This window comes from Crassostrea angulata, chromosome 5, assembly GCF_025612915.1.
Source record: "Crassostrea angulata isolate pt1a10 chromosome 5, ASM2561291v2, whole genome shotgun sequence".
In the NCBI taxonomy this organism is placed as follows: Eukaryota; Metazoa; Mollusca; class Bivalvia; order Ostreida; family Ostreidae; genus Magallana; species Magallana angulata.
In genome coordinates, this window is record NC_069115.1 from 13,281,362 (window position 1) to 13,297,856 (window position 16,495).

Sequence of the window (16,495 nt, forward strand, 5' to 3'; positions counted from 1 at the left end):
TTTCAAAATTGTTGATAATGAGTGATAATTAAAATTTGATTTTCCATATATGTTCAAGAAAACATTAAAAAAGGGTCATCACGGGTTTTGAACCCTCAAACCTTAGCCTTGCATACTTAAACGGCTAACAAATCGACCATGGCGTCTCTTTACAGGTAATTGCTAAAAGTCATATAATGTCAATTGAATGAAAGTGATATGATACAAAACAATGTCTAGTAATAATGACAGAAGGTATCGTCATCTACTAGGAAAATAGTTTCTGCTTATAAACTAAGTGGCTAGATAGGGTTGACAAAGATAAATACACGCCAGGTTAATTTTTTAGGCGAGCGGCTAATTGAAGATGTAAAGAGGTCACGTTGGATTAACTAACTAATCCTCATTTTACTGTTGTTTTGAATTGCATGTGGCCAGAACTCGATAAATTACCGTGCATTTGCCGAATAGTGCCCGTCATGCCCAGAAACTATCAGAAAAAATGTAAACTAAAATTTAAACGGGAGATTTAAAGTAAGATTTATTTTTCGTACAAACTCCCAGGTTGTTGATAAAGATGCTAATGCGAATTTTTAGTGCAGGTTAAGCATAAACGTTTTAAAATACCTTATTCGAAACGTACAAATGACGTTTCTGGGGATTATTTTTGATACGGCGATAGTTACAAATTTTCATAAATATTGTTCACGTCATATCAACTTTGGCACGCATTTAGATTCAATTGCAAGAAACGCTCCCTTCCTTCATAGTGATGCTTTGAGTTTTTAGCTCACCTGAGCTGAAAGCTCAAGTGAGCTATTCTGATCACATTTTGTCTGTCGTCCGTCCATCTGTCCGTCTGTCTGTAAACTTTTCACATTTTCAACTCTTCTCAAGAACCACTGGGCCAATTTCAACCAAACTTGGCACAAATCGTCCTTAGCCAAAGGGGATTCCAAGTTGTGAAATTTAAGGATCAGACCCTTTTGCAAAAGGAGATAATTAGGAATTTATGTAAATTTTCGAGAAATTTTCAAAAATCTTCTTCTCATGAACCATTAGACCAGGAAAGCTGTAACTTGTGTGAAGTTTAACATATGAATATATAGAGTATATCTTTAAAAATCTTCTTCTCCGACACTAATCGGCCAGGAAAGCTGACACTTGTGTGGAAGCATCCTCAGGTAATGTAGATTCAAAGTTGTGAAAATCATGGCTCCCGGGGGTATGGTGGGGTCACAATGGGGGGGGGGGGGTCGAAGTTTTACATAGGAATATATATTGTAAATCTTTAAAAATCTTCTTCTTAGAAACTAATCAGCCGGGAAAGCTGAAACTTGTATGAAAGCATCATGAGGTAGTGTAGATTCAAAGTTCTGAAAATCATGACTCCCAGGTGTAGGGTGGGGCCACATTGGGGGATCGAATTTTTACATAGGAATATATAGAGTAAATCTTTAAAAATCTTCTTCTCAGAAACTAATCAGCCAGGAAAGCTGACACTTGTGTGAAAGCATCCTCAGTTAGTGTAGATTCAAAGTTGTGAAAATCATGACCCCCGGTTGTAGGGTTGGGCCACATTGAGGGTCGAAGTTTTACATAGAAATAGATAGAGTATATCTTTAAACATCTTCTTCTCAGAAACTAATCAGCCAGGAAAGCTGAAACTTGTGTGAAAGCATCCTCAGTTAGTGTAGATACGAAGTTGTGAAAATCATGACCCCCGGGGGTAGGGTGGGGCCACATTGGGGGTCGAAGTTTAACATAGGAATATATAGAGTAAATCTTTAAAAATCTTCTCAGAAACTAATCAGCCAGGAAAGTTGACACTTGTGTGAAAGCATCCTCAGTTAGTGTAGATACGAAGTTGTGAAAATCATGACCCCCGGTTGTAGGGTGGGGCCACACTGGGGGATCGAAGTTTTCCTTAGGAATAGAGTAAATCTTTAAAAATCTTCTTCTCAGAAACGTATCAGCCAGGAAAGCTGACACTTGTGTGGAAGCATCCTCATGTAGTGTAGATTCAAAGTTGTGAAAATCATGGCCCCGGGGGTAGGGTGGGGCCACAATGGGGTGTCAAAGTTTAACATAGGAATATATAGAGTAAATCTTTAAAAATCTTTTCCTCAGAAACTAATCGGCCAGGAAAGCTGTAACTTGTGTGGAAGCATCCTCAGGTAGCGTAGATACAAAATTGTAAAAATCATGACCCCCGGGTGTAGGGTGGGGCCAGAATGGAGGGTTGAAGTTAAACATATGAATATATAGAGTATATCTTTAAAAATCTTCTTCTCAGAAACTAATCGGCCAGGAAAGCTGACACTTGTGTGGAAGCATCCTCAGGTAACGTAGATTCAAAGTTGTGAAAATCATCGCCCCGGGGGTATGGTGGGGTCACAATGGGGGGTCGAAGTTTTACATAGGAATATATAGAGTAAATCTTTAAAAATCTTCTTCTCAGAAACTAATCAGACAAGAAAGCTGACACTTGTGTGAAAGCATCCTTAGTTAGTGTAGATTCAAAGTTGTGAAAATCATGACCCACGGGGGTAGGGGGGGGGGCACATTGGGGGTCGAAGTTTAACATAGGAATATATAGAGTAAATCTTTAAAAATCTTCTTCTCAGAAACTTATCAGCCAGGAAAGCTGAAACTTGTGTGAAAGCATCATCAGGTAGTGTAGATACGAAGTTGTGAAAATCATGGCCCCGGGGGTAGGTAGGGGTCACAATGGGGGGGGGGGGCGAAGTTTTACATAGGAAAATATATAGTTAATCTTTAAAAATCTTCTTCTCAGAAACTAATCAGCCAGGAAAGCTGAATCTTGTATGAAAGCATCATGAAGTAGTGTAGATTCAAAGTTTTGAAAATCATGACTCCCAAGTGTAGGGTGGGGCCACAATGGGGGATCGAAGTTTCACATAGGAATATATAGAGTAAATCTTTAAAAATCTTCTTCTCAGAAACTAATCAGCCAGGAAAGTTGACACTTGTGTGAAAGCATCCTCAGGTAGTGTAGATACGAAGTTGTGAAAATCATGACCCCCGGTTGTAGGGTGGGGCCACAATGGGGGATCGAAGTTTTACATAGGAATATATATAGTTAATCTTTAAAAATCTTCTTCTCAGAAACTAATCAGCCAGGAAAGCCGAAACTTGTATGAAAGCATCATGAAGTAGTGTAGATTCAAAGTTGTGAAAATCATGACTCCCAAGTGTAGGGTGGGGCCACAATGGGGGATCGAAGTTTTACATAGGAATATATAGAGTAAATCTTTAAAAATCTTCTTCTCAGAAACTTATCAGCCAGGAAAGCTGACACTTGTGAGGAAGCATCCTCATGTAGTGTAGATTCAAAGTTGTGAAAATCATGACCCCCGGTTGTAGGGTTGGGCCACATTGAGGGTCGAAGTTTTACATAGAAATAGATAGAGTATATCTTTAAAAATCTTCTTCTCAGAAACTAATCAGCCAGGAAAGCTGAAACTTGTGTGAAAGCATCCTCAGTTAGTGTAGATACGAAGTTGTGAAAATCATGACCCCCGGGGGTAGGGTGGGGCCACATTGGGGGTCGAGGTTTAACATAGGAATATATAGAGTAAATCTTTAAAAATCTTCTCAGAAACTAATCAGCCAGGAAAGTTGACACTTGTGTGAAAGCATCCTCAGTTAGTGTAGATACGAAGTTGTGAAAATCATGACCCCCGGTTGTAGGGTGGGGCCACACTGGGGGATCGAAGTTTTCCTTAGGAATAGAGTAAATCTTTAAAAATCTTCTTCTCAGAAACGTATCAGCCAGGAAAGCTGACACTTGTGTGGAAGCATCCTCATGTAGTGTAGATTCAAAGTTGTGAAAATCATGGCCCCGGGGGTAGGGTGGGGCCACAATGGGGTGTCAAAGTTTAACATAGGAATATATAGAGTAAATCTTTAAAAATCTTTTCCTCAGAAACTAATCGGCCAGGAAAGCTGTAACTTGTGTGGAAGCATCCTCAGGTAGCGTAGATACAAAATTGTAAAAATCATGACCCCCGGGTGTAGGGTGGGGCCAGAATGGAGGGTCGAAGTTAAACATATGAATATATAGAGTATATCTTTAAAAATCTTCTTCTCAGAAACTAATCGGCCAGGAAAGCTGACACTTGTGTGGAAGCATCCTCAGGTAACGTAGATTCAAAGTTGTGAAAATCATCGCCCCGGGGGTATGGTGGGGTCACAATGGGGGGTCGAAGTTTTACATAGGAATATATAGAGTAAATCTTTAAAAATCTTCTTCTCAGAAACTAATCAGACAAGAAAGCTGACACTTGTGTGAAAGCATCCTTAGTTAGTGTAGATTCAAAGTTGTGAAAATCATGACCCACGGGGGTAGGGGGGGGGGCACATTGGGGGTCGAAGTTTAACATAGGAATATATAGAGTAAATCTTTAAAAATCTTCTTCTCAGAAACTTATCAGCCAGGAAAGCTGAAACTTGTGTGAAAGCATCATCAGGTAGTGTAGATACGAAGTTGTGAAAATCATGGCCCCGGGGGTAGGTAGGGGTCACAATGGGGGGGGGGGGGCGAAGTTTTACATAGGAAAATATATAGTTAATCTTTAAAAATCTTCTTCTCAGAAACTAATCAGCCAGGAAAGCTGAATCTTGTATGAAAGCATCATGAAGTAGTGTAGATTCAAAGTTTTGAAAATCATGACTCCCAAGTGTAGGGTGGGGCCACAATGGGGGATCGAAGTTTCACATAGGAATATATAGAGTAAATCTTTAAAAATCGTCTTCTCAGAAACTAATCAGCCAGGAAAGTTGACACTTGTGTGAAAGCATCCTCAGGTAGTGTAGATACGAAGTTGTGAAAATCATGACCCCCGGTTGTAGGGTGGGGCCACAATGGGGGATCGAAGTTTTACATAGGAATATATATAGTTAATCTTTAAAAATCTTCTTCTCAGAAACTAATCAGCCAGGAAAGCCGAAACTTGTATGAAAGCATCATGAAGTAGTGTAGATTCAAAGTTGTGAAAATCATGACTCCCAAGTGTAGGGTGGGGCCACAATGGGGGATCGAAGTTTTACATAGGAATATATAGAGTAAATCTTTAAAAATCTTCTTCTCAGAAACTTATCAGCCAGGAAAGCTGACACTTGTGAGGAAGCATCCTCATGTAGTGTAGATTCAAAGTTGTGAAAATCATGGCCCCGGGGGTAGGGTGGGGCCACAATGGGGTGTCAAAGTTTAACATAGGAATATATAGAGTAAATCTTTAAAAATCTTTTTCTCAGAAACTAATCGGCCAGGAAAGCTGTAACTTGTGTGGAAGCATCCTCAGGTAGCGTAGATACAAAATTGTGAAAATCATGACCCCCGGGTTTAGGGTGGGGCCAGAATGGAGGGTCGAAGTTAAACATATGAATATATAGAGTATATCTTTAAAAATCTTCTTCTCAGAAACTAATCGGCCAGGAAAGCTGACACTTGTGTGGAAGCATCCTCAGGTAACGTAAATTAAAAGTTGTGAAAATAATCGCCCCGGGGGTAGAGTGGGGTCACAATGGGGGGTCGAAGTTTTATATAGGAATATATATAGTAAATCTTTAAAAATCTTCTTCTTAGAAACTAATCAGCCAGGAAAGCATCATGAGGTAGTGTAGATTCAAAGTTCTGAAAATCATGACTCCCAGGTGTAGGGTGGGGCCACAATGGGGGATCGAAGTTTTACTTAGGAATATATAGAGTAAATCTTTAAAAATCTTCTTCTCAGAAACTAATCAGCCAGGAAAGCTGTAACTTTGGGGTGTCAAAGTTTAACATAAGAATATATAGAGTAAATCTTAAAAAATCTTCTTCTCAGAAACTAATCGGCCATAGAATAAAAATAGAGTAAATCTTTAAAAATCTTCTTCTCAGAAACTAATCGGCCAGGAAAGCTGACACTTTTGTGGAAGCATCCTCAGGTAATGTAGATTGAAAGTTGTGAAAATCATGGCCCCGGGGGTAGGGTGGGGTCACAATGGGGGGTCGAAGTTTTACATAGGAATATATATAGTAAATCTTTAAAAATCTTTTTCTTAGAAACTAATCAGCCAGGAAAGCTGAAACTTGTATGAAAGCATCATGAGGTAGTGTAGATTTAAAGTTCTGAAAATCATGACTCCCAGATGTAGGGTGGGGCCACAATGGGGGATCGAAGTTTTACATAGGAATATATATATAGTAAATCTTTAAAAATCTTCTTCTCAGAAACTAATCAGCCGGCAAAGCTGAAACTTGTGTGGAGGCATCCTTAGGTAGTGTAAATTCAAAGTTGTGAAAATAATTACCCCTGGATGTAGGTTAGGGCCACAAAAGGGGTTCGAATTTTAACATATGAATATATAGAGTAAATCTTTAAAAATCTTCTTCTCAGAAACTAATCAGCCAGGAAAGCTGAAACTTGTGTGAAAGCATCCTCTGGTAGTGTTAGATACAAAGTATGTATTATGTATTATTGTACATTGTCAAGATAGTTTGTATTATGACTCCATTAAGCTGATTTTATCATACCTATTGTTTCTCAGGTGAGCGATGTGACCCATGGGCCTCTTGTTTTCTTGAGCTGGGATTTCTGTTAAGAGGCGAAGTCTTAAACCCGATTTGGATTGAGTGAGCAGTATGTGCAAAACCTTACAGTTTTAACAAACGGTTGTAACACTTAGTTAGATTTTTATTATACGAAGACGCAATGAATTTCAAGGTTAAACACCAAAGGTCAATTTGGATTTGAAACATTGTAGAATAAGAGAGGACACTGCTTTTGTAAATGTAACAAAATCTGATATACAATGAATGCTCTAATAGCATTAGTTTTAACTGGTCAAATGTCAGTGTGACTCTTCTCAGGAAAAAAGAAGTGGCTTCAATACATATATGCGATTACAATGTATGTTGCATATACTACTTGTAATTGGTCTTTTTTACGATTTTCTATCTTCTAGCAATGTTTGATAATTCTAGATTATCTGGAATTATTATACTCATAAATTCCATAAATCTGCCTTCAATGTCTTGTTCTGTTTATAATACGAAAAGTGCTCAAGAAACTGCTTGGCTCAGGGGGTCCACGGAGACAAACTCTCCAAAGTTAAAGAGCTCGAGCCACCGATGCAAGGTTACAACCGGTTTCAAGTTTGATCTCAAATGGTATATTTATTCCTTTATATCCATAGCGGCAAAATTTGCAATTACTTTGTGAAGTGCATGGATACCACCGGTGAAGTTTGAAGGATAAAGAACATTTATAGGATGAAAAAAATAATTTGAGGCTGTGGATCGGAAAACCTTTAGAGGTCAATACTAAATGGCCGGAAGACCCAGAAAAGGGGTTCGTGTGTTTGTATGTTCCCTTTTTATGTGTTAATTAAGTAAATGAGTGAAATTGAAAAGGGAATTACTGCTAAAAGCGGACGTCGAAGCATTATCTTGGTCATGCATTTTAGGTGCTGAAGGAAGTTTAGGTTTTAATCCCCCCAACGTACCCCCTTCCCCGAGCTAACAAAGTGAGCTTGCTCTCAAGACCTTTAGTTGGAGCAGGTTCAAGTTTTTGAAACAGTTGTCCTATGATGGTGATAACTTAGTTTCTTATGGTCCTAGCTTCACCAAACTTGCCAGGATGGTGCCTCTTATGATATTGATGTACTGAACAGGTTTGAATGCTGATTCTGGGCCAAAATATTTGGATGCTGAATGAGGTTAATACTTTCAAGCTAGTTATGTTTTTGAGTATGTGCCCTTTGTATGATTATAGTTTGCTAATTATTCTAACTTCAGTAACCCCGCATGGATGATGCGTCTTACCCATGCTCTTGACAGGCTTGAATGCAAAAGTTTCGGATATTAAATAAGGTTACGGTTTATGGAGCTGTTTAAAAGGTTTCACGTTATACAGTACTAGTTAGTACCATATGACATTTAATAGGACACAATATCGTATAGTACCATTGATGAAATATTGTATTATAAAATTTGGTATGATATGATTTTGATATGAATTTGTCAAAACACACTTTTGTATCCAATATTTATAAATGATCATTAATTATGATTTTTATATTGATATTATGGTGGTCTTGTGGCCATATATACATATTTTATCGATTATAAAATAATTCTTCATAACTACAGATTTGTAGGAAACCGTATGCATTAATGTGTGTAACGTCATGAACAGATTATTTCGACATCTAAGCGTATGTGTGAATAAATGATGTATGCAAGAAACGAAAAGTTTCATTTGGAGGTGGGGTGACAGCATTTTATCTGAAATTCTTATCTGGAACAGTAATAAAAGTTCGACGTTAAAAACAAAATTTTATTAATTAAAATTAATGCCGATTATATTATTATGTCGTTTATGATTATTAACATGATTATGTTAAATTAATTTAAATTAAATTAAAAACGAGATACGACCCACTCCTTTTTTGAAATAAAACAAAAAAGTTTGTATTCTTTTTTTCCCAGTCCGCTGCATCAGAAAAGAAAATGTAAACACATTGTCTCATATTAATGTATAAAGTTGCTATAATTTCCTCGCTTGCGCGGTATATCATTATGTAAGAAAAAGAGCACACAAAAGATCAAATTGCGAAATTATATATTGCAAAGTTACCCAATAGTATTACTATTGTTAGAAATCGTACACATACACTGATATAATTAACCCGTTGACTTTATTATTTTGTCTATTTCCGTCAGTAAACTGTGATATTTATATGATTTATGAAAACAAGGCATTTCTTTTCAAACTAAAGGTTCAGACAATCACTCGAGGATTGTTTGCTGGGACTGTGTTGTTTGGAGTTTGGTGTACTCTGACTGTCCCCGCTCAATCTTTACAATCGGATCTCGTATCTGGATCATTGATAACAGCTGGGTCAATCGGCATAGCGGCTCTAGCAGGTTATGCATAGATTAGTATTCATTTCTTCTCGTGGAATATATGACGAAATTCATAAGCTTTTTAAGGAATTAAGGAATGTACGTTAACATGTTGGTTTATGGGCTATGTTTACAGCAAGCGCTGCTTTGGCAAGCATGTCTGGTTTAAAAAACCATAGGAATTGCAACTGCAGGGATCAACCCCAAGAACCAGAGGTGTCCTGCGATGTCATTCTGGCTGCAGAGAGGGAAAAATGTGAACAGGAAAAGCAAGGTATTTTTTTCTCATGTAATTTTATCTATATATAATATAAAACTGTTAGCATATGGCACTTACCAGTGTTAAAACATTAAATAGTGATTGTAATTCGGCCCCGATGCTAACAAAAGTCGAGGAGAACTTTGTAAAGATAAGTTTTTTTGGCGGGTTTCATGAATTTGTCAAAACACACTTTTGTATCCAAGAACTAGAGGTGTCCTGCGATGTCATTCTGGCTGCAGAGAAGGAAACATGTGAACAGGAAAAGCAAGGTATTTTTTTCTCATGTAATTTTATCGATATATAATATAAAACTGTTAGCATATGGCACTTACCAGTGTTAAAACATTAAATAGTGATTGTAATTCGGCCCCGATGCTAACAAAAGTCGAGGAGAACTTTGTAAAGATAAGTTTTTTTGGCGGGTTTCAGCTTGTACACAATTTTAAACCTGATTGTTAACAATTACAGAACGTTTGAACAATCAACAAAGTTTGTGAAGGGAATTTACAAAATAAGCTGACTAAAATAAAAGACTAGAATAAATGGATGACTTTCTGATATGTTCATACAAACTGCATTTATCAAAGTAAACAATCGTGTCGTTATGTCTGAGCTAATAAAACTTATCAACAATACACGACATATGGACTTTTTGTTTCTTCAACCGAAAACAATTACAAAGGTAAAACCTAGACCTACACGATAAACGTCCAAAACATCCATTAAACAGATTTACCATGTACATTTTGAAGAAAAATATAAAAGCACTATTTACCATAAAAGTCACCGTATCTACACTATTCTTGAAAATACTTCTTTATTAACAAATTATTGCTCTTTAACAAGATCATTAGACCGCGTGACTAGGTACCTGTATTCATGCTTCCTTCGACAAAATGCATTTTAAAATGTACAAAAGTGTCTACAACAATTCTATTGACACGCATGTTTACATTTAATAATAATATCGATCAAGAAAACAGTAATGAACATGGGTTAAGGTTATGAAACCAATTTTTAACTAAAACAAGAAGAGGAGAATTCTGTTCAAATACGTTTCAGCAGATATAAAAGTTATAACCGATCACCCCGTAATCCGAATATCAACAGCTGTAGCTAGGAGTTGTCCCTCTAGCTTCAATATATATCAATCAACACAACAACATAAAAGGGGGTGGCTGAAACCTTAAGAAACAACCCTTCATTCACCTATGATATCATCGTATGAAGAGATTTACAATTTCACAAGAGTATGGTTATTTAAAATGTATATGAATTTTATTAAGGAGTGCAGAGTAGGACTACGAACTTAAAAGATATTGGTGAAAATGATCTACGTTCCCGCCTTTCTGATATACTATCGTAAATTTATATTGTTGAAATAGATTTTATCGAAATAGATAGTAGCAGAACGTCATGTATTTCTTTGAAATGTCAAACCGTGAATACTGTAGTTGATCTTTTTTTCAGATTTGGAAGACGAAGTACGAGAGGGTATGTATATTAAATCATGCATCACAATTTTTTAAAAAAAAGTCATTAATAATATTCATATTACTTAAATTATATAAAGAGAATAATGGTACCCTTGTCTATATCACAGCCTGTATCAGCCCGAGACTCCAATATCAGCCCCAGGGCCGAGAGATGATATTGGTCGAAGTCCGTTGCAGGCTGTGATGTGGAAAAATGATATCCATTATTATATTTATCACATACTTAGTAATAGAATTAAAATCTTAAACAAATTGATTTTAAATATGATATGAAAGTAGTCTGTATATGTATTAAATTAAAATTTTGTTTAAAAAACATGCAGCTACAGAACTGAAATTTTCTACGGTTTTAAAAGTTAACTGCTCTAAAATATTTAGTAGCATTTGAAGTTTAAGACTGCACTTAAAAATGTCGACTATAACAAATGCTTTATTTTTCATCTATGAATATGCGCAAATGTTAAATCGGAAAGTGTGGTAAGGATCTGTATCAGCAATAGAGGGCTGATAACCTGTATCAGCCCCGGAGACCGATAAGAGTTTTATTAAATATGCAAACAACATATATTTTCTTTACTAAGTACGCAACTTTTTAAACTTATATGCATCATGTATGCTTTTCTTCAAACATTGGGTTAGTTTTAAATAGAAATTACTCCTGTTCCGGAGATACAATACTAGCGGAAGCAATTCTGTAATAACGATGTACAGGAACCCACTCTGGTGAATAGATGCCCAATATTTTATTGTAAAATTTGAATAACCGAAACCCTTATGCGAATCATAAGTTTCATAAGACTAATATATTTAGGACGATAAAAAAATTTATTTAAAAAATAAACCCTTTGAACTACAATGACTCAAAGCGATCATTACATTAAAGTCTTTAAAAAAGATTTATCAAAAGTAATGAGTTTGTCACGCGCGTCTTTCGTTGTGCCTACACATTTTTGGGCCACAAGCCATTTCGCAGTCACGATTAAGATATATCGGCGCTTCGGCGTGTTGTGCGACAGCGCCATAACAAGATGTGCTAAATTTTGTTTTCGTGACAGCTTGTTGTTTGCATAAAGTGACAACAGCCTAAGTTTGTACTCTTTTTTCGTTTTGGATTTAGTTTGCAGAGCGACCAATCGAGAGAACTGTCTCGTATCTTATGGACAAGCTGAGGTGGATGCATGCACCGCATGCACGGATAAGTTTGACGACAAAATTGGATGTGATGAAAATGCTGATTGCTTCTTTGCAAATGGAGTTTGTACCTACAATGCTTAATTTTAACAAGGGCACCGCAAAGCGGAGCATCCTCGTGAAATGAAAATTTTGTGCGGGGAAATGCATTATTCAGAAATAACTATGTAATTAAAGAGACAAAATATTTAACTCGATTAAAACTATTTGAATTAAAATGTTTTGTTTATTCTATCCCCATGCACGCTCTGTGTGTATCCATGGGGGATGGGTGCATTTACGTGGTTGTACAATTGCTCCCATTCCACAAACATGTTAAACTTTAGTAGTATTGTTTAATATTCTCTTTATCCAGTGACATGCATTACGCATTTAGACAATTAGTGTGGACAAATTTAAGTTTCATATCGAAAAGGAAACTTAGCTAAGATCTGGTAATTTATAGTCTGCTCTATGAAAAAAAATCGTGTTGACATGTCGTAATTTTAACCCCCATATTTTAAAAAGAGTAGATATCTTCAGCTATTAACATGAAATGAATTCCCGGTTGATCATGTTGACGATGTATGTCAAAGTCTCTTCTGAATTATGAACCTGTTCTTGTCTAAGTAATTCGTTTAATATAGCCCGAAATTCAGCTCAGACGGCTGCTTGTTTCGATTAAATTATGGTGAGCTTAATCTCCTGCTTGCTTTAGTTTTTCACTTTGGACATCCTTTCAACTCCAATTTCTCAAAAATGCTTGCTTTTTACATGTACCTCTACAGGGCTTACATCCAACAATATATCAAGTTGTTGATTTGAAATGTTTACTTTCACGAACCGGAAGTCGTACATAATTTTCTTAGTGTTGTAATTCTAACGATATATTAAAAAATATGTAATTCCTTGAAAATAAATAGGGTTTGTCCTTTAAACATGCTTATGAAGTGTAGGAAGTTTGATACACATGCATGCGAGGGTTTTCTTTAAATTTTGCTGAAAAGGCTGAAATGGACATACACAAACGCACAGCAGCGATGCTATATCCCCCTCGCAACAAGTTGCGCGAGGGGATAATAAATAACACCCTCGAAAAGCAATCGAAGGCAAGATTTCTGTATTATGTCATTTTCTGCTTATTTTCTTATCGACCATACATGTGCATTTCATGTGCATGAGTAACAAATTGTAGCAGTTAAAGTTGTTTGGCAAGAATATGCTATTGCTTTCAACTTAGTCGCTACCTAAGAAAACAATAATAGTGCTTGTTGACTAAAATCCTGTTGGAAGGACGCGATAGAAATTCATTCGACCCGTTTGTAGAAACAAATAGACCCTTCCACAATGAACGTCTTATAACACATCATTTGATACTCATTCAGAAATATTTTAATCACCATTTAAAAAAAAATCATTAATGATTTTCACACCTATACTTACCATTAAAAAAATACACTATTATTATTTACTTTCATATAAGAATTAAACCAACTGGCGATGATAATATTTCGACTGTGTAAGCCTAGTTTTATCAAAGAAACTTTATGACCCCCAAATAAAGATAAAAAGCAGTTTTGTTAACTTGGATATGGTTTTTTGACATGGATTTGGTAATAAAATTAACAAATGAGATAGTTTTTATACAATTAAAGATTTTGCTATTGTAAACCTTCCCATAGGAGATAAAATACGTATTGTCCACTGCTGGATTATCGCTGTGAATTTCGGGAGTTGAATGGTATAGTTTAAATCAATAATTCTATCAGTTTACACATATAAAGGGTTTTAAGAAAGTTCGTTCTGGTTGTAAATTGACAAAAATAAATTGATAAAAACAATATTTTTGTTTCAAATTCACACTGGTTATACTAGAGATTTTTCTCTCAACATATCATCAGTTATCCTCCCCTATGTGCACTCTCTGGTGGTGTCATAGAGTGATGTAAACATTTATGTCTATTACGTCATCAAACAAAATGACGAGTTCGGTGAAAAAGCAGACGTCTTGCACAAGTGTCGATACTGTCAACGAACGAGCCCAGGCTTTGGCTTTATTAGATGCAGGATTAAGTGTGAAGGATGTGGCTAAACAACTGTGTAAAAGTGAGCGATGGGTAACAAAGTGGAGACGCAGGCGAGAGCAAAATAAACAGCTCACCGACCAACCGAGATCGGGCCGACCGTCGAAGATAGTAGGCGTAGTAAAAAGGAAAGTCGAGAACATAAAATACAAAAGAGGAAAATCAACAAGAAAATGCAGCAAGGAACTCAAGAACTCGGGCTTTAATGTGAGTCATGTGACTGTGTTTAATTATTTACGAAAAGTAAAAAAATGGAAGGCATTTAAGCGATCAAGAAATCAGCTTCTGACGAAAACACAACGACAAAAAAGATTGAAATTTGCTCGTGATCACAAACACTTGACAGCTGAAGACTGGGAGAACTACATCTTCAGTGACGAATCTTCAAAATATTTGTTTCATGTTCCGAACCGACAAGACGATGTTGTGTGGGGGTCCCAGTCGGATGAGGTACCCGACGTCAGCTGCGTCAAGTCAAGCGCCAAAGTCATGATCTGGGGTGCAATGGGAGTAAACGGTTTGTCAAAGCTACACATTGTTCCATCCGGCAAAACTATAAATGCAAAATATTATGTGGATAAAATTCTTCAAAAAGAACTTAAACCTGCACTGAATCGACAAAAAAACACTGGCAGGATTGATGAACGAAAGTTGATTCAATATCTAGGACACGCTACGTTTGTTCAAGATGGTGCGACACCTCACACTGCCCTAGTAACACGAATTGGTGTAAAGATAATTTACCAAACTTTATTTCGAAAGAAGAATGGCCGGGCAATTCCCCTGATCTAAACTGCATAGAAAATCTCTGGAGTATTCTGGACAGTGAGGCCTACAAGGATCCGCGCCCGACATCCATGGACCAATTACGCCGCCGTCTTCAACGAGCATGGAGGGAGATAGCTGCAATAATGTAGCCCTCTCCCGATTTTTTTTTGTTTTTTTTTTGGGAGAGGGCTACAACTCCATAGGATCTCCGTAATGGTGCAAGTGCGGGAGTGATTCACTCCCGCAACGATTTCGTCTCAAATCGTACATAAATGACAATAACATTTGCATTTCTTACCTGAACTCAAACATTGTAGATGTCTATGGCATAAATTAATCCAAAAATATCAAGTATAGTCTATATATCGGTTATTTTTCGTGTATGTCAACAACGAAAGTTGAATTTGTCCGCCATGTTTACTGACCTTGACCGGTTTTATTTTGGGACAGCCAATGAGAATTCAGGAGCGGATCTTGAACTGAATATAGGAATTCCCCTATTTTAAACATAATTAACGCGGTAAATATGAATTTTCCATTATATACCATTTCCTTAATTGATGTTTTAGTGATATAACGAGGTAAGATCGATTATTTACACTGACATTCACGTTAACAAGCGCATCAAAACTCCAAGCGTACATCCCATAAAATCACGCGAGAACTGTCATGGCTGCTGAAAAAGACGACTGGTAAACATGCTGATGTGTTTTATCTGGTTTTGGTTTATATACGGTTAATTTGTTCAACCTGAATTAAAAAATCATTTTATCTAAAGGAAGTCAAATATAAAATCGATCTTTTTAGACCGAAGTCAGCCGCATTAAAAAATTAATTTTGCACCATTACGGAGATCCTGTGGAATTGTAGCCCTCTCCAGTAAACATCAGATATAAAAAATTGGAGAGGGCTACATTATTGCAGCTAGGAGGGAGATACCTCAGAAACATTTGATTTCTTTAATTCATTCAATGCCAAACAGAATTAAAAATGTACTGAAAAACAAAGGTGGTCTATCTGGTTATTAAAAACTAGAGATACTGTGAGCAAGCTCACAATTGATACCCCCCGCTAAGAAAAAAATCATAACGCGTGTATTTTTTGCTATTATAGACAATATTGGATGAATCTATTTCACTGTCCATTTTCTATAAATAACAACTGCTTTATTTTTGAAAACTGTTAATTTTTAGCTTCTAATATTTCCATTAATACAAGACATGACACAGACAGAATTTAGCTTTTTTGAAACAATGACCTTGAACTTTCTCAATTGACCTTGGGTCAAGGTCATGACACACCCTTTAATCATAAGCAATCTTTGTGTGAAGTAAGAACTTCCAATGTTTCCCCATAAGAAAGATATGGACCGGACACGAATTTTGCACTTTTTCTGCCAGTGACCTTGACCTTGCCCAAATGACCTTGGGTCAAGGTCATGACACACCCTTAGGTCATAAGCAATCTTTGTGTGAAGTAAGAACTTCCAATGTTTCCCCATAAGAAAGATATGGACCGGACACGAATTTTGCACTTTTTCTGCCAGTGACCTTGACCTTACCCAAATGACCTTGGGTCAAGGTCATGACACACCCTTAGGTCATAAGCAATCTTTGTGTGAAGTAAGAACTTCCAATGTTTTCCCATAAGAAAGATATGGACCGGACATGATTGCACAGACAGACGGACAGACAGACGGACAGACGGACGGACGGACAAGGTGATTCCTATATACCCCCCCAAACTTTGTTTGCGGGGGGTATAATAAAAAAACTAACAAACGAGTTGTTTATTAATGAATCTAGGCTAAAGTAAATCACGG

General features: G+C 36.8%; 1 protein-coding gene across 1 annotated transcript; it reads left to right on the forward strand.

Moving 5' to 3' along the window:
* Positions 1-13,800: 13,800 nt before the first annotated feature.
* LOC128185110 (uncharacterized) lies at positions 13,801-14,697 on the forward strand. The gene has a single exon (XM_052854787.1). It carries the CDS (start codon positions 13,801-13,803, stop codon positions 14,695-14,697), a length of 897 nt encoding a protein of 298 aa, XP_052710747.1.
* Positions 14,698-16,495: the final 1,798 nt, after the last annotated feature.

What these genes read in the sequence shown, in the direction of transcription:
- LOC128185110 (XM_052854787.1), top strand. Translation starts at nt 13,801, where the DNA reads ATGACGAGTTCGGTGAAAAAGCAGACGTCTTGCACAAGTGTCGATACT.